The 26,766-nt window shown below is 37.5% G+C and overlaps 1 protein-coding gene across 1 annotated transcript; it reads left to right on the top strand.

Annotated features, from left to right (window-relative positions):
* The first annotated feature begins 1,080 nt into the window (after nt 1-1,080).
* On the top strand, nt 1,081-26,766 carry fhip1aa (FHF complex subunit HOOK interacting protein 1Aa). The gene is made up of 13 exons (XM_049472637.1): nt 1,081-1,378; nt 6,937-7,123; nt 8,416-8,820; nt 8,947-9,234; nt 12,783-12,941; nt 13,704-13,790; nt 14,576-14,743; nt 15,034-15,113; nt 15,506-15,696; nt 17,329-18,297; nt 18,818-18,996; nt 20,495-20,615; nt 21,932-26,766. Exons 2-13 carry the CDS (start codon nt 7,016-7,018, stop codon nt 22,147-22,149), a joined length of 2,973 nt encoding a protein of 990 aa, XP_049328594.1. The 5' UTR covers nt 1,081-1,378; nt 6,937-7,015; the 3' UTR covers nt 22,150-26,766.

The raw sequence follows: 26,766 nt of genomic DNA, 5'->3' as shown, positions 1-26,766 counted from the left end.
TTAGTTTAAGAGTTTTAATCATTCAGTAGAAACAAAAAAAATGAAAACAGTGACTATCTGCCTCTCTGCCTCACTCTACCTCACTCCACCTCACACTGCCCTTCATATACCTTACTCTGTCACGCCGCCTCACTCTACCTCACTTCACCACACACTGCCTCCATTTACCTCACTCTACCTCACTTTACCGCATTGTACCTCACTTCACCTCCCTATACCTCACTCTGCCTCACTTTACTTTATTGTACATCATTTTACCCCATTCTACCTCACTCCTCTTCACTTAACATCACTCTGCCTGAGTTTACTTTATTCTATCACACTTCCAATGTGTGATAAATGTGATAAAAGTACAATTTGTCTTTCAGTTTAAAATCACATAAAGTGACTATGAGTCATTCAGTAGAACATTCAGTGTTTTTTTTTTAACATTTCTCTTGTTTCATTCATCCTTCATTCATCCCAGATTCAGGTCAAATAAGTGAAAATGGTGATTCTTTTTTTTTTTTTGTCTGGGACAATTTAGAGCCTATGAAGTGGAGATGTTCTGCTCACTTTTGTTCGACACTGCTGTGTGTGTGTGTGTGTGTGTGTGTGAGTGTGTGTGGTGGTCTGCAGTCTGATAGTTCTGCTGAATGGGGTTTTTGTTCAGTGCATTTGGATCATTCTTGTGAGGGCGTATATTCATTCAGAAAAATCCTGCATGCTCCGCTTTGTCCTTATGACCACTGCACACACACAAATACACAAATACACACACACAAACACACACACACACACACACACACAGTGGGTATATTTGTGTAGTTTACGTTTACTCTTTAGCTTAGACAGAACTAACAGACTTGTTGCAAATATCTGGGAGTTTAACTCGGCTCATATCTCTACTGCATATCAGATAAATATGCTGGAGGGATTGACTTGGGAATCCAGCATGCTTTGAAATGTCTGTCCATTGATTGGCTGGAAAGTTGTCTACACACACACACACACACACACACACACACACACACACACACACACACACACTCCTCCCACGTTCCTTATTTTCCCTCCCACTCTTTCTCTCCCTCTATCCCTCATTCCCGCTCTCTGACTGCGAGCATTACTGAAGTGTCTTACTCACTCCTCACTTCCATCCTGTCATTTCCTCACACACTCCTACACACACACACACACACGCCATTCCTCTCACACATGCTCACACCGCTCTCCTACAGAAAAGCTGTTCTTTTCTATCTCAGGCTGCCTCCTGCTTCTCATCTGGCTCCTTCACTCTTTCAGGATTTACACTGCTTTATTCTGCTGGATCTTATGAAGATGACCACTATCTATTTATGGAGGGATGCTTGTAGCTAATGACTGTCCTCAAACACAGGTAGGGAATTTATTCTTAATGTTTTTCCCTCAAAAAATTGTAAAGAGTATATAGCTGTATATAGCTTTAGGTGATTCAGAATGGAGCTGTCAGGGTTCTCACCAGGAGGAACACATCACCCTATTCTTACATCACTACACTGGATACCAGAACGCTAAAGAATAGATTATGAGGCACTGTGACTGCTGTATAAATATCTCAATGTTTTTTTATCTGATATGCTGCAGCATTATAAGCCGAGCAGAACTCTCAGATCATTAGGAATAAGTCTGTTAGTCCTGAGTAAAATAAAGTCTAATCATTGAGAGGCAGCATTTTGCTACTCTGCTGCAGGTACATGTAATAAGTTGACAGAGAGTGTTTAGAAGAGTCAGGATGCTGGAAACTTTAAAATCCAGGATTGATGCACTATAACAAACGTAACAAACAAGTTTCCAGTGTGTATAAAAGGTGCCAAACAAATAAACCTTGCCTTGACTTTAAGAATGAGTTACACTACCTATTGCGTTTAACTCAAAAAACAATGTTACCATTGTTACCATACCAGTGATAATTGTAGTGGACTGTTAATATACAACTCTAGAAAAATGAAGAGACCGCTTCAGTTTTTGAAACAGAAATGGCTGAAATAACAAAAAATTATGCAGAGCTTTCAGACCTCTAATAAAAGTTAATATTCATAAAGTTGTTTTCAGTTCAGAAATCAATATTTGGTGGAATAACCCTGGTTTTTAAACACATTTTTCATGCATCTTGGCATGATCCCCTCCACCAGTCTTACACATTGCTTTTGGATAACTTTATGCCACTCCTGGTGCAAAAATTCAAGAAGTACAGCTTGATTTAATGGCTTTCTTTTTTAAGTGGTCTCTTTTTTTTCTCTCCAGAGCAGTATTTAAAGAATATCAAGCTTTCAACACCTTATATTTTACAATATCCCCCAGCCCTAGTTTAGTCTGCGATTTGTTGTCATAACACATTTCTTCCAGTCTGTGCTCTCGCTTTCATTAACACTAAAAGCCTGCGATTGGCTTGGGAATCCAGTATGCTTTGAATAGTCTGTCCAGTGATTGGCTGGTAAGTTGTCTACAGCTTGACAATGAAGGTTTATGGGCAGTTGACCCCTGTGGGGCTCGTAAAGTGGGGCTTGAGGTTTTCTAGACGCGCACACATCTGTTAGCTCTGTGGGTGAAACATATGGCCACCCAACGTCTCTAAACAAATTGGGGCAGTGTGGCGAGGATGTATATAAATAACAGTACTTTCTGCAAAACTGTGTTAATATGTGCTACTGTGTCTTCATTTTTTTTTTTTTTTGTTTTCATTTGATTCTGACAGGTTTCTTTACATTCTATCATACAATAATAATAAATAAATACATTTTTAACTTACATTGCAATTAAATTAGATTTCCAGAGCTTCTATCTAAAGTTTGCAGCATATGAATAAATGTATTTTTTTTAGCATTATATTAACAAACATGGTAGTAAACACCATCCCAATTTCAGTTCATACAGTATTTATTATGTCTTTTTCATATAGCCAATTCAGTCCAAGTCCTACTGTACTGTTATATGTTGGGATCAAGAGTTGGGTACAGGGTATGTAGGGTATAAAGTTTTTGCCTGGATGAGTAACTTAGCTTTTTAACCCCCTTGTTCATCAATGACCAGCCAAAACGTTTAAAACCAGCTACCTTCAACAGTTAAAGCATCTTCAGCTGAATAGATTATGATCTAAAGTGCTTTGTAAAAAAACTTAAAGGCAGACAAAGGTCTTGTACCTTTTGTACATTAGTCTGAAAGAATTAGAGCCTGTAGAATCCTGACAAACTGCTGAAAAAGTGTTAATACGTCTTGAACATTCCCCACTTCCCCATGCCTGCTTAACGTTATCCACCCAGAAGTGTCCTCCTGAAGGACTGTATTGATAAGCATTTAAGTTTGGTCTAGCCTCTGTTGCCTTTAGTATCAAAAAATACCAGTTCAAGGATTCCAGGAGGTGCATATGTCACAGTGTTCCCAGGTGTCAGTGTTTAGTTGTTTATGACATTGTTGGAGAACATGCACACAGTGTGAAAAGCACAGATAACACAGCAGGCTTTGTAGAGCCTCTTTTGAACAGTGAAGGCTGTGTCATTATCTGTTAAGCCAATGCAGATGCAGTGTCACATTAATCTTCGCTGTTCTATTTTACCTGTATATATATATATATATATATATATATATATATATATAATATATATATAATATATATATATATATATATATATATATATATATATATATATATATATATATATATATATATATTTATATATATATATTTATGTGGTGTTCCTAAAAGCTGTTGGATATCGTGACATTGATGTGACAGTTTAAACTGAATGGCATTTTATCAGCATTTAGCATTGAACACAACACAGCACTGTGAACGAAGCAGGGAAAGTGCTGTCACTGGGTTTGAGTGTGAGCCGTCTGCACTGACCTCAGTGAGCACACACACACTCTTAGCTTGTACAAGTGGAATCTCCCAGTTTCAGGTTGGAACTTCTGCGTGTGGGTTTAATTGCATGTGCTAAAAATAGCTGCACATGCAGGGAGAGCAAGTCCTCACGTATGAGTGTCCATTATTTTCTCAGTTTGAGTTACAGAAAGAGAAACATGCTGGATGTTCTGTTTGTGCACAGCATATTTGTGTCTGTTATAGTTTTTTTGCACATATTACGTGTATTATTTGACTATTTTCACATTGATTTGCACTAAGGCTGTTTGATTCTTGACCTAATAAAGGGTGTGGCCTTATTGAAGACATACGAAGATATACTAGGCACAGTGGACAGCTCAGTGAGTGGTAATGATCATGACCGGTGGTGTCTGGCTAGAATTGCCCATGCAAACACATTTACATTCACTGCAGAAGAAGAGGACCCAACACATATTCTGCAGTCAGTGCAATTTTTGTTTTTTGCTTTTTTGGGACATGATAAAAGTGGGAATGGGAATAATAGACTCATGTCTGTGTGTATATAGAAGAATTGTTTGTTTTCTGACCATCTTATAACGGAGTGCAATAAACTAAAATGTCATATTTATGTATAGTAATTGTACCAGTCATTATATAAAAATGTTCTGCATTGTACATTAATACTAAACTCATCCGAACTAAGAATAAAAACATATGGAATTATTTAGTAAACCAGAAACCAGAAAATCTTTTATATATCTTAGATTCTTCAAAGTTGCACCTCTTGCTTAGATGACAGCTTTGCAGCTGTGAAGTTCTTGCTTCTTAATGTGTTTAGGAGCATCAGTTGTAAAGTTGTAAAGAGGTAAAGTTTGAGTAATGTAAATTTGAGTAATGTTCTAATTCATATTAAAGCAAGAACTACTCAACTAAGTAAATAAAAAAATACTTAATTTGAAAAATGGCAAGAACTTTTAAAGTATCTTCAAGTTATGATGAAACTGGCTCTCATCAGGACCGCCCTGGGAAAGGAAGACCAAAAGTTACCAGCCTCAGAAACAGCAACAGCACGGCAGCACCTCAGATAAGATCAACTAAATGCATCACAGAGTATTTTGGTCTCTTTAACTATTTTAATTTACTACATGATTTCTTATGTGTTCCTTTATAGTCTGGATCAATTCAGTATTAATTTACACTCTAGGAAAAAAAACATTGAATAAGATTTAACTGGTACTGTATCTAACTTTTTTTTTTTCATTTTTATGTTATATATATTTAATTTAACACATTTATACATTTCAGTCATTTTTATTGTTGCTCTGATCAGCGAAAGCTTTGTTTTTCAAAGGCCTCTTAGCACACTCGCTACCACTTAAGATGATCCTAGTAGTCCAAAGTACTTCAGAAGCTGCTGTGAATAAGAGTGGCATTGTGTCTCTATTAAAGTTCTCTGGTACTCAGGGCAGTGAGGGTATCACTCAGTCTCAGCTGGTGTCAGAGTGCGCTGTGGTGCTTCAGAAGATCCATTTGAGCCTTCAGAGGTTCAGTGGTGTTTTTCCTGAGTCACACACACATGCACACATTCCTCTCATAGCTGTGTGGAGGCCAGCCTGAGGAGAAAGGGGCCTGCACACGCACACACACACACACACACACACACACTCCACGCTGCTGAATGCTTCTCATATTATTGTTTGGGTGGATCGTGTTCTCACTTCAGGAACTGTGTTCAACCAAATCCAGCCAAATTCAAGGGCACAATGTGTTCAAACACAGTATACAGTACACACACAGCCATCTCTAATAGAGGTGCTTATATGTATAACTGGATAACACACTTCTATTCCTAAACATGGACTATAAGGTTTGGACAACTCCAGTGCATAACATAATTGGACAGTTGAAAGCACTGCTACTGCTACAGTACTTTACATACTGTGAATCTAATAGAGCTGTGCAGTGGCAAGAACCTGGCAATATGATGCAAATCACAATACAGAAGTTCTTCTAATATAATGCGTTAGGTGTGTGCAATATGGCCCTAAAACAATATCACAATGTAACAGGGTATTTTTGTGATAACAATATTTTTAGTGATATAACATTGACATTTTTGTGTTCTATTTAGTATAAATATAAGAGATTCATACCCTTAGTAGAAACACAAAATCCACTTTATAAACAGTAACTTCCAAAGACCCTGGTTATGTATAAAATAATAAAATACATAACCAAAATAAAGTTTTGTAACAAATATTTACAGGAAAACTAAAATGTATCATAGTTGGTGCATGTAAAGTGCAAGCAGTTAAAAGAAAATAGAATAAATAGCAAAATAAATAGATTGCAATATTACAATATTGTGTCAGAATCTTTGGCAATATTATTGCATATATGATACGATATGACACAAACCTATAATGTGTTATATTGTAGTATTACAAGCAAGACAATAAATTAGTTTTTTTTGGAGGGGGGGTGTGGGGCAAATGTCATTAGAAAAATACGCCATTGTGTATAAAATCCAATTTTATCCAATCAGAACAGTGGGTTTAAAAAGCTAAATACATTGCTGCCCTCTAGTGTTCAGGGTTTAAACACAACACAAAATGAGTCACTGTCTGCCACAAACCTTTAGTATTAATTGAATATTGATACAGGTTTTAAGAATCGATTTAGTATTTTAACACAAAATAGAGAGATTTCTATACATCAATTTTTTATACATTCCTAGAAACCCAGTTTACAATAGGAATGACATGGCAGTTGGCACAAGAAGTTCATAGAGTAGAAGAAAGGGAACTCTAGCGTCTACAGTTGGCCTGAAGAATTTGTTGGATCCATTTGTATATGTATCGTATCTCCAAGTTCCTGCCAATAGATACACAGTTAGACAGCTGGGCCACTCTGGTTCTCCCAGCTGCTGCTAATTTCTACATTGAGATTCATTCAGAATTATTTTCTCTAAGAGTTATTAATATCTTCCAGCCTCTCATATCACATCATTAAATCGGACCTAAGCATATTATTCTAAATAATATTTTTTTTTGTTTAATGTGTTGATGCATGTTTTCTGTTTTATTCATCAGGGCCTTCATGTGTTTCCATTAATCAGAAGACAGTGAGGACCCCTTCCTCTTTACACATGAGCCATGCTGTGAGGCTATAATGATGGCATCAGTGCTGGCCAATGGGATGCAGGGGGGCCCGTCTGTGGTCCTCAAGGGTGTGGACCCTGAAACATGCATGATAGTCTTCAAAAACCATTGGGCTCAGGTAACGCTGCACTTAATGTTCTCTATTTTAATTTCATAATCAGGAATTTTCCATTGGCGTGTACTGTACACAGATCAAGTGTAATTTCAAGTGTAAAGTGTCTATTGCTTTTTACTTTTACCAGACATGAATGTACTTTAGAGTAGTCAGAGGAGAAATGAGTTTTGATGGGAGCCATGATGCTCCTGAACGCATCCCATCTAGGAGGGGAAAAAAACACTGCCCGCCCACACTAAAAACTGATTGGCTGACTCACAGACTCTCTAACAGGCCAATCAGAACTCCCTCTCCCTGGGATTGGGAAAAAAAAGTCTGTTTTTCCTGTTTAAAAAATCCAGCAGCACTGCTGTAAAAATGGACAATGACTGTAAAAACAAGAAGGTGGTGATAATGTAATGCTCGATCACTGTATACCGTAGTATTGCAGTTTACTGCAGAAATACCAGACTGTGCTTAGTAGGAAAGGTCTTTTAGTTAGAGGTTGCTTCGTAAGGATTAAATTCCAAATGCTAGAGCCTGTAAAGAATGCTGAAATGCCATTTGCTTGGTTTCAGCTGGCAGGCTTATGGTCTCCTTTTAATCCAAGTTTAAACGGTCATCTAACTTCCACATCTAGCTTTTCAAATCTGTAATAAGCTTAAGCTTCAGACAAGTCACTTGTTTACATGGCCTAATAATTTGACTGTAATCAATAACCCAGCCCAGATCTGTGTGATTTTAGAAATGAATGGCTTGGTGGTTAGAGCATTGGGTTATTGATCGCATGGTTGTGGGTTCAATACACATGTCTGATAAGCTATCACTGATGGGACATTGAGCGTGGCCTTAACCCTGTTTGTATTGCTCTAGGGGTGTCATAGCACAGCTAGCCATACATTATGATCCAAGATTTCCGAGCCAAAGTGTGCAAACACAATTTTTTTGTTGCAATGTACAAGTCATTACAAGAAAACTACTACTATCAAAATCATTTCACCTAAACTACTTTTTTTGTTGTGATTATTTTATACAAATTCTGAATTATGCTTAAAAAATACTCAGAATACAAACATGTACCTGCAGAAACTGTTTACACAACACTGGAATATATAATATATATAAAAAAAATCTATATGGGGGCTTTGCTTGGTCCAGCGGGCTAAGCACTGCCACTATGATCAGGAGAACGCCGGTTTGAATCCTGTTCATGTAGCTTGCCATCAGCTACCGGAGCCCTGAGAGAGCACAATAAGCCTTGTTCTCTATGAGCAGGTGGATGTTTTTTATGTACTTCTCACTCTCTCTCTGATCAGGTGGTGAAGATCCTGGAGAAGCATGACCCTTTACGCAGTGGTCTGGGAGGTCATGGCTTGGGCACTGTAGGTCACGCAGGCCTGCGATTGGGTCAGGTCCCCGGTGACGAGGCGAGCGCGGTGCAGAACTATGTGGAGCACATGCTGTTCCTGCTGATGGAGGAGGAGAGCGGCCAGAGCGGAGCCATGGGGCCCATCCTGGAGTTTGTGGTGATGGAGAACGTGATGGAGAGGCTGTTCATCTGGAGCCTCAGGAGAGAGTTCACTGATGACATGAAACTGGACCAGCTGAAGATGTACGAGATGCTGATTGGTCAGGCCAGGCAGCCGCTTCTGCACCACAAACCCATCCTGCGGCCGCTGATGATGTTGCTCTCGTCCTGCTCTGGCACAGCTGGCACAGCGGTAAGGCCTAAGTTACACCTTGATGTTCACATTGCATTTTTATTAATGTATTTAAATGCACCGAATCTCTGAAATACAGCAGTAAAATCTATATCTTTGATTTATTTATTTATTTTTTTTGTGCAGACTGGTACAGCGGGTACAGCGGGCACCGTGGAGGCAGAGCTGGTGCTGCTCCTGAATCAGCTGTGCTGCGTCCTGGCCAAAGATCCATCCATCCTGGAGCTGTTCTTCCACACCAGCGAGGATCAGGGGGCTGCTAACTTCCTTATCTTTTCCCTGCTGATCCCTTTTATCCACAGAGAGGGAGCTGTAGGGCAGCAGGCCAGAGACGCTCTGCTCCTCATCATGGCACTGTCTGCAGAAAACCACGTGGTGGCCAAACACATCGCTGAAAATACGTACTTTTGTCCGGTAAGAGCTGACAGTTTTTTTTTTGTTTTTTTTCATGAACTGGTGCACTGTTATGATGGTTAATAATGTATAGTCATTCTGGCAAACTGTAATACACTACAGGAAGTCTTGTGGGGCGATATGGCTTCTATTGTTTGATTAAAATGTTATCTATAATTCTCTATAATTTTATGCAACCTACAGCTTTATTCTTGCAAACTGTAATACACTACAGGAAGTGTAGGGGGCGATATGGCCAGATGATCCATATGATGTTTCTGACTATCTGTAATACATTTCAAGAACTAAAGGGGCGATATGGCACCTATTATTTTAATTTAAACCTGTCAAAATTATTTAAAGAGTCCAAATAATGTTCAGATGATCCATATGATCTGTCTGACCGAATGTAATACACCACAGAATGTACAAGGGATCATATCCATATGACCATTCATAGAAAGTTAGTGTAGAAAATGTCCCTTTAACTCCCTAGAGCTTTTTTTTTTTAGTTCCAGTTCAGCAGCTCAATAACAGCACTATCTGTTGTCCAGCCAACACTGTGGCTACTGTGTCATTGAATTAAACCCACTGTGACCTTCTCAGTCCGGACACAGAGTCGCACTTGTGTTTTACACTGGTATTTTGCATGTTATTTGGAAAATGTGTGCAGTATGCATGTTATTAGAAACACATGTTATGTGTGCGCATGTTTAAATGCATGCACTGCTATTGTAACGCTCCTCCTATGCATGTTATTCAGACAATGCTAAGAGCTCTACAACAAGAAACTCCCCCCGTCCACATTCAGCATTCAATACTGCTTTTAACATGCCAGTGTCAACTGGGCCTTAACATTGTTTCTCAAGGGATTTCCAGGAAATCTTAGAGACCATTCAGCTACTGTAGTCACTGGTGTTACAGTTACAGACTATCAGAGCTTCTAGACCTGAGACTGACACAATTAAAGACCAGATTAGAGCAAAGACGCAAAGCAAGACAAATACATACATACAGTAGTGCACCTGCTTGTGAAAACTTCAGATTCCATTAGAATTAATGCAGTTAACAGAATTTTTATAATTTAATAATTTGTTTTAAAATGAAAGGGGTTTTAACTTTGTCTCTCAGTAATATTCAAGTCTTAAAATGTCTTCGAGTTCATTTAAATCCCCCTAACCGCAGAGACCCTGAATAAAAAAAAAAAATGTTTGCAAATTTTCACAAGCGAAAATGACATCAGGTTCAGCGGGATTTGCTGCATTGTGCAAATGATTTCACATCAGCAGTTACTGGAGGGAATAAATTTCACATTAAGTTCAGCTATGGTGAACTTTGCAATGTTGGCAGCGGAAGAGAGACCGTTTTGCCTGCTGGGTAAATTAACTCTTCCTTAAGAAAGGAGCCGTGTGAAATAATGACACTAAACAAAGCAGACGTGTTGGCTCTGGATCAGATTACACTCCCGACGTTTAACAAGTAGAAATAAAAACTACATGAACCACAAAACAAACAATACAAGAACCAGCAGTACCGGTTCAGACAGAGCATTTCATAAATAGTAAACCAAGCAGAAGAAACGTACTAATAAACCCTTATCTGTCTGTCTCTCCGTCTGTCACTCTTTGTTTCTATCACAGTACTGTGCAAAAGTTAATTTTCTATTTATTTATTCTATAAACTACAGATATTTCTCCCAAATCCCAGATAGAAATATTGCCATTTAGAGCATTTATTTGCAGAAAAGGAGAAATGGCTGAAATATAAAAAAATGCAGCGCTTTCAGACTTCAAATAATGCAAAGAAAACAAGTTCATATTCATACAGTTTTTAGAAAAGAGTTCAGAAATCAATATTTGGTGGAATAACCCTGGTTTAATAACAGTTTTCATGCATCTTGGCATGTTTTCCTCCACCAGTCTTACACACTGCTTTTGGATAACTTTATGCCACTCCTGGTGCAAATATTCAAGCAGTTCAGTTTGGTTTGATGGCTTGTGTTCATCCATCTTCCTCTTGATTATATTCCAGAGGTTTTCAATTTGGTAAAATCAAAGAAACTCCTCATTTTTAAGTGCTCTCATTTTTCCAGAGCTTTATAAGCATTTGTTCTACCACAATCCAGACAAGTATACAAAAGTATTAATAAATGCTCAAGAGCAAATATGGTATTAATATATTACTAGTATTACTATATTATTAATTGTGCTGTCAAATTATTTAAGAAAATAAGTCTAATTATGTGCTCTGTGATTAATTTCTCTTCATTAATCATATTCAGAACTTTTTTTGCCAGGGAAGTATTTTAAATTGTGCAGTTCAAATAAATTTTAACAGGGAAGCAGCACATGAATAAATGAATAACTGCAATATTTAGGCCAAAATATAACCTGAATAGGCCATACGTATACATAAACAGTCTGACACTCACTATCAGACTTCACTCAAACTACTTTAAATAATTTCACCTTGCCATGAGCATGCTGGCCAGTGTTTAGCATTTTAACAATGTATGTCTTTAAGCTGATGGACAGCGCAGTTAATCAGGTAGAGCTGAACGTTTGATTCTCATGGGGTATTAAAATAACAGAGAGGAACCCTCAGGCTCAGACTTGACAGTAAAGGTGTGTACTGACGCCACGCTGGGGCAGGTGTGTGCTGTATGGTCTGTAGTGGCATGTTGAGCACTGTTATATAAAAGTATTGGGGATTAGCGTTAGGAGAAATTAACTCTGATGATGAGCCAAGCGTCAGTCTCCTTTGTACAGTCTTGTGTACATGGATTCATTATGCACACACACACACACACACACACACACACAATATCTCCCTCTCACACACACCCTGTGTTGGCATGTTGAGAGCTGTCTTCTACAGTCAGTGTGGGAAACAAATTAGTGTATATTAGTGTATATTAAAATATATATTGATATATTTAATTATTAGTTTCCATGTTTACATAGATTGGTGTCAGACAGTGGTTCATTTAGTGTTGTGTTTAATTCCAACACACTAGAAAGCAGTTTTGCATACTATTGTCTTCAGTTCTGATTGCTCGTAAATTTAACAAAAAAACTGTTCTTTATGTTTATTTCTAAGTATTGGTTTGTACTTTTTTCTATTTTATTATTTGTCTCTCAGTATTATTTAAGTCTTAAAACATTTTACAGTTTATTTAAATCCCCCATAACTGCAGAGACCCTGAATAAAAAAAGAAAATTGTTAGCAAATTTTTTAGAAGCAAAAATGACATCAGGTTCAGTGGGATTTGCTGTATTGTGCAAATGATTTCACATCAGCAGTTACTGGAGGGAATACATTTCACATTCTTTAAAATGTGAAAATATTGTTTGTTTTCACTGTATTAATCTTCATTTGCATCTTTTCCAATATTGTGTGTGTGTGCTTAGGGGCCTTAAACCTTTGCACAGTGCTGAATTTGTTTAGTTTTGAGTAAAAAACACTTTTGAGACATTTTTAACCATTGGTAAATGCATTCTAACACCCTGTCTGTCTGTCTGTCTGTCTGTCTGTCTGTCTGTCCCTGTGTGTGTATTGTCTTTCTGTAGGTGTTAGCTACTGGTCTGAGTGGTCTTTACTCATCTTTGCCCACTAAGCTGGATGTGCCCACTGAAGACTGGCACAGTCTGAACAGAGAGGACTGGCAGCAGGTGCCCGCTCTCGTCCAGTTCCTCAACTCCCTCGAGTTCTGCAATGCAGTAATGCAGGTGAGGATTCCACAGCACTTACACACAGCTAATAACAGGTGATAACAGGTAATAATGTGAGTGTAGATTAGTGATTACTGGAAGATAATCCAGTATGACCTAAAAAGAGCATGAGACCATCCACAGCCATTAAAGGGTCAATATAATAAAAAAAGCTCAAATAAGACGCTTAAAAAATTAAATATACCTTTCAGTACAGCCCATCAGTAAAAGCATATTTGCAAAGCAGCAGAGCTTTCATATCCCAATCTGCTTACAGCAATTAAACCCTGTCTATTGATACTAAAGCACAAAGCTGGCAGTGAGAACAAAGCTAATTTACATACAGATCCATCATAGAACCTAATTTAATAATAATTTAAAGGGATAAAAAATGAAATTAATGTTTTTATTATATTTGTCTTTTGAATTTCACTTATAATATTTGTATAGTACCACACAAGCATTATAAGCAGATTCACAGACAAAGAATACATGGAACTTGAACAGTATGGCCTGTAAAGCTCAACTCTACACCATGTGTGGTGCCAAAATAGATTGAATTCAGTACAATGATTACAGTAAACATACAGAAACGAGCAAAACCCACACCTCTTGTAGTTAAATTAAAAGATAGGAAGGCCGGTCAGATAACAAAGATATTCTAGTTATTGTTTTACATTTTTATACATTCATTTTAAATATAATGATCAGTATCAGTAGGAAAGTATTGAAAGTAAATCAGACTCACAATGTGTTTATATGTCTCTTATTTTCCCACAGGTGGCTCATCCGTCCATCAGAGATCAGCTTGTTGGTTATATCTGCAATGGATTTCTCGTGCCTGTTCTGGCACCAGCACTGCACAAAGTGAGTTGAATCCTCTTTAAGATATACAGCCCTGGAAAAAAAATAAAAGAGACCACTTAAAAATGATGAGTTTCTTAGATTTTTTTATACCAAATTGAAAACCTCTGGAATATAATCAAGAGGAAGACGGATAATCACAAGCCATTAAACCAAACTGAACTGCTTGATTTTTGCACCAGGAGTAAAGCAGCATAAAGTTATCCAAAAGCAGTGTGTAAGACTGGTGGAGGAGAACATGCCATGATGCATGAAAACTGTGATTGAAAAAACAGGGTTATTTCACCAAATATTGATTTCTGATCTCTTAAAACTTTATGAATATGAACTTTTTATGTTTTCTTTGCATTATTTGAGATCTGAAAGCTCTGCATCTTTTTTGATATTTCAGCCATTTCTCATTTTAATAAATTCTTTAAATGACAATATTTTTTTTTGGAACTTGAGAAATAGAATAAAAAAATAATGTATAATAAATATACATTATAGAATAAAAAAACAATGTTCATTTTACTCAAATATATACCTATAAATAGAAAAATCAGAGAAACTGATTCAGAAACTGAATGTATTTGTATATATGAGTGCAAGCGCAGACCAGTGATACTGCACATACATTAACAGCACATAAATAGCAAATAAATTCTAAAAAAGGACAGTATAAGTGATATAATGTGCTACACTATACGGAATGTAGTACATACTGTATATGTATTTGTAGTGTTTATTTAGATGTGTTTAGATGTGTGTAGATCAGCTAAATGCAGCTGCATGTGTTGTTTGTGTAGCTTACTATAGAGGAGGCCATGACCACGACAGCATATCTGGACCTTTTTCTGCGGAGTGTGACCGAACCCGCCCTGCTGCACACTTTCCTCAGCTTCATCCTCCTCCATCGCCATGACAACGTGCACATCCTGGATACGCTGGTCAGCCGCATCAACACACCCTTCCAGGTACCCCAGTATGAAGACCTTCAGTGCAGACTATATTACCCTTGATTTTTTCCTGTTCCCTCCTTTGCTCTCTTGCTCTCTCAGGGCTCCGGCAGCTGATGGCAAGCTGCACAACTGGGATTCAAACAATCAATATTCTGTTCATAGGGGCAGTGCTTTAAACCAGTTTTCAGGCTTTTTAAATTACTACTACAACTTACCTTTCAGTCTGTTTCAGCTTGAGTCTGATTGAGCCTGAGTTTTGTTGTTTTTAACTGTCCAGTTGCTCATTGATTTGTCCTGTGTTGCAGTTGGGGACTGTGTCTCTAGCCCTGTTCCGCACTCTGATTGGTCTTTACTGTGAGGATGTCATGCTTCAGCTCATACTCAAGTGAGTACACCAAGATTAATTGAGTATGAAAAGACTTTAATGTGAACAGTCTGTTCTCACAGAGAGAATGTAAGATGTCAGGCTATAGTATATTTTATTAATCATTGGTAATATATTTGTTTTTACATTGATTTATATATTTTTTTTACCATTGATAAAGTTTTATCTAAGGGTAATAGCTAAATGACATAAAATATTAATAAAATGAATAATTGGGGTCCAGCTTTTAAATACACTATACAGTACAATACTTAAGTATGTGTTGTGAAGTCTTTATGTAGGTTTGCTACAAATTAAATATTGACAAATATTCACTAATTTTTAATTCAATCTAAAGTCCACTGGTGGTTTTAACTGGACTCTACTGGACTGTTCTGGGTTTTGTTTGGCAGGTATCTGATCCCGTGTAATCACATGATGCTGAGTCAGCGGCGGGTGCTGAAGGAAAGAGACTGTTACTCCGTCTCGGCCGCCAAAATCCTGGCTCTTACTCCATCCTGCTGCTCCCCCGAGATCATCCCTCCACCTCTCAGACAACTGGACTCCATCGTCTGGTCAAAGGGCACACACTCAGGAACTATGGGTAATGTACATTAATGTACTTACAGACATTTAACACTTTTCACAGTTTTCACAGTTTCAAAGTTATTTATCGTACTTTTATATTAGTACTAACATCATATAAGTTAGTAATATAAATCAGTAATATTAATGTGTATATTTATTTATATTATTAGGATGGCATATTCTGAACAGCATTTTTTAAGGAATTCACTTTTTACATTCATTTTGTGTATAACTTTTTTTTTTTTTTTTTTTTTAGTTTTTAGAATTTCATTCTAGATGTTTATCCCTTAGGTGTTAAAGAATATAATTTTTTGGAACCTATCCCATTAGTTATTAGAAACTAAGATTGAAGGAGGTGTTTCATTTCTAAATGTGTTTTTTATTAGAATTTCATTCAGAAAATAATTAAATTACAACTTTTTGTTTTGTTTTGATAGTTTTATTAATTCCTTACCTCATAACTTTAATCATATTTTTTATTCATATTCACATCTGCCAGTTACACTAAACTTTAGTTTAAAAACAAATGTGTGACTTTAAATCCAGGTTTCTACTGAATCAAAATAAAAACCTTAGTTAAATTTATAATTAATCATTTATTTAATAATTTAATTCTTGGTGGCACAAGCTTTTTTTGTCTGGTAAAGATTGTGTAAGGGTTAAATATCAAGTAATAATCTTTGAAGATTAGTATTTGAAGTCAGAACACAATGTTGCACAATAAAGAGTACATTCTTTCTTTGTGTATGGCTTATATTAAACAGGATAAAGTCCACTTTTAATTTTTCCAGCTTTAAGGATCAGCTGAAAGTGAACAGAGGCATGCTGACACCGGGTTCATTATTGTGGTCTTTTCCCAAAGTCATACGCCGGTGATTAGTGAGACTCGACAAACCAAATTAGGATCAAGACCCTGCCGTTTCCTTTGTTCTCTAATTGCAGTTTGTGTTTTCTGCAGTTGATTTGAGATGACGGGAACTTTTCGGCACCTTTTTTGTTTCCCACACCGAAGCTCAGTGACCCTATCAGAACCTGAGAGCATGTATTTTTATGTTATGTTTTATGTTTTATTTTTTATGTTAGCATGAGTTTCAGTATCCATATAGAACTTAATGGTTGTCAGATTTAATCAATGCTTTTTGACAAGTCATTGTGCTAAGAGTAGTAGCAGCAGCAGCAGCATTAATAATGTTTTTAAGACTAAAAAATATATAAAATTCTACTAAAATTACTTTATTTCTTAGACAATTTTTACACACTGCGATATATCCAAAAACAATATTTAATATCCAAATATCCCTATCTAAAATGCCAAAGGCCTACAATAAACAGTAACTGGCCAAATGCTTGTGAATCTCTGAAATGTATAAGGAAAAATATAAAAAAATAAAATGGAAAATATTGAAATGGATGTTTTAATATCATATAATCTAATCCAGTTATGACAGTTATGATAATGTAAAGCACTGCAGGAGTATTAAATGAAGTAAAAAAATAATTTAGTTTGATCTTCAGTAACTTATTGGAAAAAGCTGGGTAAATTCTATAGTTATGAAAGTGAAATATTTTCAACATATTAAAATATTTCAGCTTCATCTTTTTATTGATTGTAATTGTTTTTATTCTGTGTAAATTTCTAATCCAACAGGCAGTGATTTTGCAGCAACCAGGCCGGCCTTCTCAGAAGATGACGACTCAGGCAACTCTTGCGTGATTGGTTCAGAGATCTACCTGGATGTGAGTTACCTGCACTACCTGTATGATGCCCGAAATGGCATTAGCAGCTGCATGCGGGCGTGCCGAGTTTGGTCCGCCCCTTATGACGGTGAAAACCCGCCTCCTGAGGAGTACCAGCCAAGTACGCTAGAGGAAACCAGCAGAGTTTGGTCCTCTGCTGCCCCCCGTAGGGCGACAAAAAACTCACAAGGTCAGTCTCAGGTGAACCCACAGACCCTCAGCGACCTCACGTCTCCTCTCGGGGTGGAACTGGAGTGGGACGATAGCTACGATGCGGCTCCTGTTCAAACAGAAGAAGAACCGGAAAATCACGCGCCGATCCCGGACGAGCCCCCTAAACACATCCAGGAATTACGCAGGACTGCAATCATGCTGGTTAAGGGCTCCTACATTGAGGAGTCCGAATTCCAAAATGACGTTATGGTCTATGACCTGGTGGCCCAAAAGGATGCTCAGGACTTAAAAGCTAAAGCTAAACTTAACCATGTTACACCCAAACCTGTTGTAGAAACACCAGAAATGGTGATGAACTGTTTGGATAACCAGAATTCTGAGACTCCAGTCTGTAATGGTTTAAACAGCTCTCTGGAGAACCACTCCAATGAAAGGGAGGGAATCCAAGCAGTAGAGAGCAAATCTCCAGAGGGAGAAGACCTGGTCACTCAGTATGAGGAGCTGATTCGGACTCTGGTGGTAGAAGCAAGCAGTCCGACTAAATCGGACAAGGAGTTGAGGAGTCCGATAGTGCCGATGGAGGAAGAGGAGGATGACATGGACTTCAGCGTCTTCTCCGCAGAGACTCCAGATTCAGAGAAAATTCCCTCACCGTTCGGAACCAAACCTCGGAGTGCGAGCAGAAACCATTCCATACCTTTTACTGGTGAGAAACATTTAATTCTTTTAAATATGACTTTATTTTAGTTATAAAACTTTTCTTTACTTTTCTCTTATGGCGTTTTACTTCAGAGATTCATTGTTCCCCCTTTAAACAGTATGTTATGCTCTGCCTAATGGGTAGAACTAGTATCACCTCCCATGACTTTTGCCATGTCCCGTGGAAGCTAAAAAACTGACTTACTTACCTGTGGTCATGGACAATTCTAGCCAGATGTTGCCAGTCACGCTCATTATTACCCACTGCCATCACTGTCCAGTATGATTAATAGTGAGTTCCTTGATGTGTTCCAAGTACAAACATACTGAACTGTGGATGGAGGAACAACTTCAGAAATCACAACATATACAAAGCATATCAGAACAATACTAGTATATCGAAAACATGGGTTTTATTACATATCATTTTCTCTTTTATGGGGGGGTCCTCTGTGATTTTATTCCCCTCCAGAACGACCATGTATGCCATCATATTGTTAGTTTTTTGTCTGTATATTTTGTGTGAGGTCCTTTCGTGAGCGTGCTGCTGTCTAGGCTGGAGAACATGCTGGAGAACTCTCTGCATGTGAACCTGCTTCTTACTGGTATTCTGGCCCAGTTAGCTGCGTATCCTCAGCCCCTGCTGCGCTCGTTCCTCCTCAACACCAACATGGTCTTCCAGCCCAGCCTCCGCTCCCTATACCAGGTATTGCTATACACTTCACACCATGGGTCTCGTTCCAGTACAGTACACCAGTGCACTGACGGTGAACAAATACTCCACAGTTATTCACACACCATTCATCTTTATAATCCTTTTTGATTACAGTTCAGTGATTGACACTTTACTAAAAGCATCTCACATCTCAGGAAGTCCAAATATTATCCTAAATGTTTATAGGAGGACTAGAAAATTTGTTTGCTGTCTTTACAGATGAGCAGAGTATCCAAATTAAACATCTATACAATACTGTCTACTGGAGTTATTAAATACTGTTGAGAACAGAAACATCAAGACATGCAGTAAGCATGCTATTAAATTAAATATTTAATTTAAAGTCTTTTATACTGTCCCTATCAATATAATTTGCAGAACTCTGCTGTGAAGTTGACTTTTGGTGTATTAAACTGTGGTAAAAAGTACTTACCTTGTTGAAAAGCTGAACTCTGTTCTCCCACAGCTTTCCAAGATCCAGTATTTTGTGCATTTTATCCAAACAGGCTTCAAGAGTGATCCAGGCTCAAAGTAGCTCCACATCTAGAATCCAGAAAGCCCTGACATTTAAAACAAGGCATTTAGAACTTTAAAACTGCACAAGAAGTTTATTAAAGCCACTGTATACATTCTATAGCTTAGGGCGCCAGCGTGCCATTTTAAATTTAAGTCACAACAAGTCAAATGTTGAGCACGAATAGTAAAACATTTTGAGCAATGTTTATGTAATTTGTTGTTGGTTCTTTGATTTCTAATATAGACAGTAACCAGATATTTTATTAGTTTCGATACCATTATTAATTTTACTACAATTTAACATCACAAAAACAAACAACAAACAAACCAGCCCTCCCCATCCCCTTTTTATCACGTTTTAATACACCCAAAGTCCATTTCACAGCAGAGTTCTCCTTTAAAGAACGCATATCGTGATATGGATTTGTGTCATATCATTCAGCCCTAGTTATGACAAACACAGTCATCCAAAGCTATCAAAAGTCCCAGTAAGGCCCAGAAAAGAAGCAGAACCCTCCCCCGAACAGCCTGAAACATGGCCCATTCATCTCCACACGGAACCAGAGCTGCTTCAGCACAGCTCCTGTGTGCCAGCCCTGCCTCATGCATCATTTACAGCACAGCATGGTTTGTAAACAAGAAAATCAAATGAAGCTGTAGCAGATGCGCATCTGAAGGCAGGCCAGGGAGGAGATGAAAGCGTATCAGACTGAATGATGTTCAACAGCGGTATATCTGCTGCTGCACAGATCAGGTTTAAAGCTCACGCCTACTCCAGCTTTGAAAATGCGTCATAAAGAGGCTGTTTGATTAGGATGATGACTGAAGCGCAGGCCTCACTCATGTCCACCAGCTGATAAAGACTCTTACCTTTGACTCAGCGTTTCAGACACTGACTGATTAAAAACCTGCAGCGTTTGAACTTCATTACAGCCGGGAGGATGGTAATCCCTCTGTTTCACGTTTTCTGTAGGTTCTCGCGTCTCTGAAGAACCAGATAGAGCAGCTGGCAGCCTCAAAGAAGGATTTCCCAGAGCTCCTCACAGCGGCGCAGCAGTGCCTACTGGCCAGAGAGAGTTCACTCAGAGGTCAAGGTCTGTATAATAATCTCTGTATAATTACTATAACTGATTATTATTAGTGCTATAGAATGCTTTTACATTTACTTGTGGTTTGGTATAGATAGTAAGTGGTTTTGAAAAGCATATTTAACACATTCAACACATATCTGCCTCAAAATGAAACACTGATCTCATTTTTATGGAAGACTAATGCCAAAATAGCATAACCAGCTTTGCAGTCCAAAAACATTTAGAGCAAGCTACTCTAAATTTCCCTGGTTCTCAGATATGGATTGGCACTCTGTCCTGGGTCCCGATGCAGCCCTCCATCTGGACAGTTGTTTCCGGTTAAGAGTATGCTGTGCACAACTGACTTTATGTTATAGTGGCTATATATTATTTTCTATATGAGTGTAACTTTTTATTGGTTGAATTACAACACAACAGCAATTCTCAGGTCATGGTAGTAGCACCCTGAATTTAGCTGAATGTATCCAATAATAATCTGACAATTTAATAGAAAAAGAACAAAAAAAGAACACAACTCACTTTGGTCAAGAAATAATGCACAAAACAAGCAAATGATCTGCAAGTGGAATTAGACATTTTTAAGTTATTAAAAAATAATAATATTTTAATAAAAAAGTAAAATAACTAAAGATACAAATGAAACTGAAATAGAGAAAGTAAAATAAATATAAAAGTAGGAATAAAAGAAGAAAAAAAATGCAAGAAAAGAATGCAAAAGACACAAAAAATATGAACTGCCTTCTGCCAGTGGTATTAAAAACTTAAGTATGTAACTTAAGAAAGTTCAAAAATATAAAAAATGTAGTTAATGTATCAAATAATTGGATTATGTGGACTAGATTTTGGAGGAATTAACTTTGTAAGATATCATTGAAAGAATACAGATACAGATGAAATAAAGAAAGTACAATAAAGGGTAAATATAAAAGTAGAGATGAAAGAAAAAAATAAATGAAGAGAAATAATGCAAAAGATAAAAAGAAATGGAAAAAAGAGGGAAAAATATGTCAGAACTGCCTTCAAAAATGTTAAAATCAACTGCCTTTAAAAATCAAAAGATAAGTGAAATAGAAGAAGAAGAAATTGAGGTGTCCAGAACTATAATTAACATATATAACAGAAAAATATTGACACACAAATATACAGTATATGGAAAGTAACAACAAATGAGGAAAGAAAGAAGCATAGAAAAGATACAGACACTGTGTATTCCTATATATTTGTATCGTTGATACAAATGATCTTTACCCATATTGTTCTGATTATGTTCTATTATCTGCTGGATCAGTTATTTGTGTTTCATTTCTCTCCTGATGTAGATTTGCTTCCAGGTTCAAACAGCCCTCAAGGTTCTGAACGCTTCTCTGGTTATACTGCAGGGAGAACCCTGAATATCCCACCCGTCCAGCCCAAGATAGTGGTCCCCCGGAACCGGACAGAGGTGTACGCCACGGTCATTTTCACTGAGTTCCTGAAAGAGCTGGCAGCCATCGCACAGGAACACTCTGTCCTCTCCCACCTTCCCATGGAGGAGTAGAGCCGGGGGGCACTTTTATCTTCTTTAAACTGGATTTATTTCCTCACGTCGAGCTCTCAGCACTACTACACAAAGCAGATACCTCTTAAACCACATGGACCTTTTTTATGGTATCATTTTACAGTTTTAAATGTTTTACGTCTTTTTTTTCAGAGAGGATTATCACGTTTTCAAGGTTTTAAATTTTGGGAACAGTTTCAGTTCTGCTTTCATCATCAATCAAACTCCCGTCTTCAGAAGGTTTGGTGGAACAGGCGATTGTTGGGCTGTAAAGGTGGGTCTTGTTACAGTCCTGGAGGCATGCGATTCTGACCCACATCGTCTGGAAACACAAAACCGGTCAACAATGCTGAAATTCCAGCTCCAGGCAAGCACCAAAGACTGAAAGACGAGAAGATCCAGCCTGGCGTCTGTGGCGACCAGAACACTGAGGATCTGTCGTCACTGTCCAGAGAAAAACATGTATTTCCATCTATAAAATAGTGACGTTACAGGAGAAAAACAGCTAAAAAATTCTTACGTTTGAGTGGAAGAGTGAAAGTTAAGGTAGAAATAGGGCTTCGTATAGGCAAGGACTTATATGACTATATGCATCACAATACAGGTGTTATGATTCAACATATAAAGCCCTACATTACGATACTATGAGCAAGGCGATGTATTGAGATTGTTATCATATTTATAAAATCTGAGTAAAAAAAAAAAAAAAAAAAAAAAAAAAAAAAAAGTTTACTTTATATGCAGTCAGAACAGTGGGATCACTGCTAGTGACAGTTCGCTGTATTTAACACAATACAACATTAAACGGCCCCTTCTGACACCAATCTTTACATGTACAACTAATAATTAGAAATCGATACTTTTTAATATAACTATAATTAGCTATTCTTTTTTTTTTATTTATTCATTTATAATCTTATCCCATTTTCTCCCCACTTTACACGGCCAATTACCAAACCCACTCATTAGGATTTCCCCTATCACTAGAGATGCCCCAACACCAGGAGGGTGAAGACTAGCACATGCCTCCTCCGATACATGTGAAGTCAGCCACCACCTCTGCCGATACAGCATTGCAGAGTAGCATCACAGTGCGCTCGGAGGAAAGTGCAGCGACTCGGTTCTGATGCATCAGCTCACAGACGCAGCGTTGTGCTGATGGGAAATAGTGCCGTCTAGCACAACTGGCCTCTCTCAGGTCTCCGGCAGCTGATTGCAGGCTACATGAACGGGATTCAAACCAGCGATCTCAGGATTAGTTATTATAAATTTAAAGCATTTCTATTGGTCTTTTTATCCAGATTGATTTACACAGTGTACAGAGCCGCTACACTAAACTAAAAACAGACAAAAAAAAAAGGAGATACATGTTTTTTGCTGGACAGCAGTGACGTACAGGCATGTACAGGATCTGGTTTGAGTATACACAGTCCATGCCTTTAAAAATCCTCATTCGTTTAATTATGGCCTTATTGCACACAGTAGTGCCTTCTTCATCTCTTCTGCCACGACAAGCTGGATTCCACAAACTGTGCTTTACTGGTTTAACAGACTATTTCTGAGGCTACATCCACACACACACACACATCTTCTTGTCTGGTTTTGAGCTTCTGTCCACATAGAAACACCATAGTAAAATATTGTTGGTACTTGAACATGGAACTTTCTGAAAAATCTCTGTTTTTCAGTGTATTTTCAGTGTATTTTCAGTGTAGCCGTGTGTACAGGGAAAGGGAGTTTTAAAAAAAGCACTGATGTCACAATGCAAGCATTCTTCGGGCTGAATCTCAAATACCTCCTTTGTGTCCATTTCAATATAGGTCTATTACAAATATATAATACTCTGTTTAAATTCAGAATCCAACATTTTGGGGCTTGCATAATACAAGTTAGGGTTCGAATCCAAGATCATGCTGCTTCACAATCAGCAGCCGGAGTCCGAGAGAGCACAGCTGGCCTCTGTTGTTCTGAAGATGGTACTCTTTCTGAGCTGGGGATCCGATGCTTTCCTCCAAGTGCCTTGATTACCCAGTGATACTGCGTCACTATAGGGGTGATCGGGGAGTCCTAATAGATGAGTTGAGAAATTGAAGGCTTTTAAATTGGAGAGAAAATGAGATAAAATACAAAATATATTATTTACATTGATCTGTTTTTAAAAATATCCAGATCCACTTGGACATAGCCTAAGCGCATACAGTGAGATGAAGAGAATATTACATAGCAAAGTAAGTTTACTTATTCTATAACTATATAAATCAACAAGCTACAACTAGCATTTCGTTCAGGATAACAGGGACTAGAATCAGGCATAGCCAGTTAGCATTTCATGTCATATTGTAGCTGGGCACATACATCCTTACAAACTGCTACTATAACATTTTAACAGTAATAAAATACCATTTGTCTGATTGAATACAGCCAACACATTCATTACTCACATTCAAGCCTTATCTGAGCATCATACACATGCTGAAGTGTTTGTCTTAGAAGCGATTTGAATTTAGCACAGTGTAAGATGGTATTTATTAGTTAGGGTTATGTTTTTCAATGGGGGAGGGTATTTAAACTCTTTTGTAGAGAGAGAGATTATATTGCCATATTTTTTCACAAAAGTTTTACTTTAAGAGTTGTCTTGTAAATTTCTTGTGTCTTATATTTACGGTGTAAACACAGCAGGAAGGAGCAGAACTAATATTCTGGTGAGTTTGAATAAGCACAGGTGTATTTGTGTGTAAATGGTGTGTAAAATCTTTGGTTTGGGTTGAGGATTTCAGGCTGTGGAGTGTTAAAACAATGATTGAACGCTACTGAAGAAAGATTGCTGTAGGAAGATTGATGCAGCTGACCTCTCTAGATGGATGCTTTGTCCACAAATGTGGTAGAAGCTACTGTTTATTAGAAATCTAGTGACACAGGTTAGTATTCAACTCTATTTATATATGGTTTATATAAAAAATACATTTAGAATTGGGGATGCACTAAAAAAATAAGACCAAACTTAACATTTGCAGACACAAATACTTAAGGTTTTCATTTATTTTGCCACTTTTTAAGACATACCAACAATGAACAATACTTTTACCTCAGAAGTGCAAATTTAATCATGAATGTACCTCAGTTTTGCTATTTTAATTATGGATTTACCTCAGTTCAGTCACATGAATGAAATTTATACAGAAAAAGGCAGTTATTTGGTAGAAAGCTAACATTACTATCCGAGCCCTGTACAACTTGTCTTTAAGATGAAAAACAGTCAGTTTGTTAAGTAAACTGATAATAAGTATGATATGTGATGCTAGTAGTAGCAGTAATGTTAATTAAACTACAGTTATTTCTGACCCTGCAGTATGATTGGCTGAGAGGCGTTTTATGATTGCCGTTATCAGCTGGTAATGCACTCTAACTGAAGCTCTCCATGTATTACTCCACCACATACAGGTAACCTAGCAACAATGCAGCGCTTACAAGCCAAACAGTGCAGCTACAAATAGAGCAGCAATGGAACTATTTTAACTTGCAGAGATTTTAAAACCAAACAGATCGTATTTTCTAGTCCTCTTTAACTTGTTCCGAAACTGTGGTACTAATTACGCAATAATACACTTGAGGTTTGTGCTATAACATGTAATATTGGCACTGCAGTGCTGCGGTCATAGGCATGAGGTCAAGCGCCAATATTACAAGTTATAGCACGAACCTGGAGTGTATTATTGCTTTATTAGTAGTAGTGATATAATGAACTTAAACGTGATGTTTAGTTGGTTCACTGCTGGCTCTCTCCCTCACTCCCTGCACTGTATCCAGCAGCGCTCTGATACACCAGCATTCTGTAAAGCTTGTCTAACCTCACAACAGTAGCTACAGGGCAACAAATTTGTGGGCGGGGCCTAGAGAGGACAGTCATCTTATACAATTACAATATTAATTGGCTGTGACTTGTTGAGATAAGAACGCTTATTTTCATAATGAGAAACAAAAGTACTAAAAAACAGCAAAACTGCTCTTTACCATCACTGAGAATGCCTTGATTTTAACAAACACACCTTCAGTAATCATATTTTTATAAAAATCAGCATTATTGTATAACCTATTATACAATACCTATCTGTTAGTAAAGGATCCTTTCATCCATAAGCTGACCATGACCTTTAATAATATTATGCAGCGTTTTTTTAGACAAATTGTACCTTAAATATTTAATATTTTTCCTACCTTTTTCTCATTTTGATCAGAAAGACTAAAATTTTTGCAGAGAAAATGCCACCGTGCATCTTTTTAAATCCAAAGATATTTATAAAAGTTTTTAAAACATATCAAGTATATTTTTACAGTGGTACAACATCAACTGTTCCAGTAACAATGACATGCTGATACAATATTTTCTCATTTTCTGTAAATCATGCTTTTGATCTCCTTTAAAAAAAGACAATCAGTTGAGATTTATTTGTTTAATTTATAATAAATCCCTGTTTTAAGTTAATGTGAGTGAATGGATGTGCGCTGAAACCCTGCTGTAGGTTCAGGTTAAGTTGAGTTTAATGGTTTGTCTATTTGTGGGATGTCAAAAATGCACAAAAAGCCTTCCTGAATAAAGACTCTTGGCCTCTTTAAAAA

Source organism: Astyanax mexicanus, chromosome 25 (genome assembly GCF_023375975.1).
Source record: "Astyanax mexicanus isolate ESR-SI-001 chromosome 25, AstMex3_surface, whole genome shotgun sequence".
Lineage (NCBI taxonomy): Eukaryota > Metazoa > Chordata > Actinopteri > Characiformes > Acestrorhamphidae > Astyanax > Astyanax mexicanus.
Note: the sequence above shows the minus strand (reverse complement) of the source record. Positions and strands in the feature narration are given on the sequence as shown.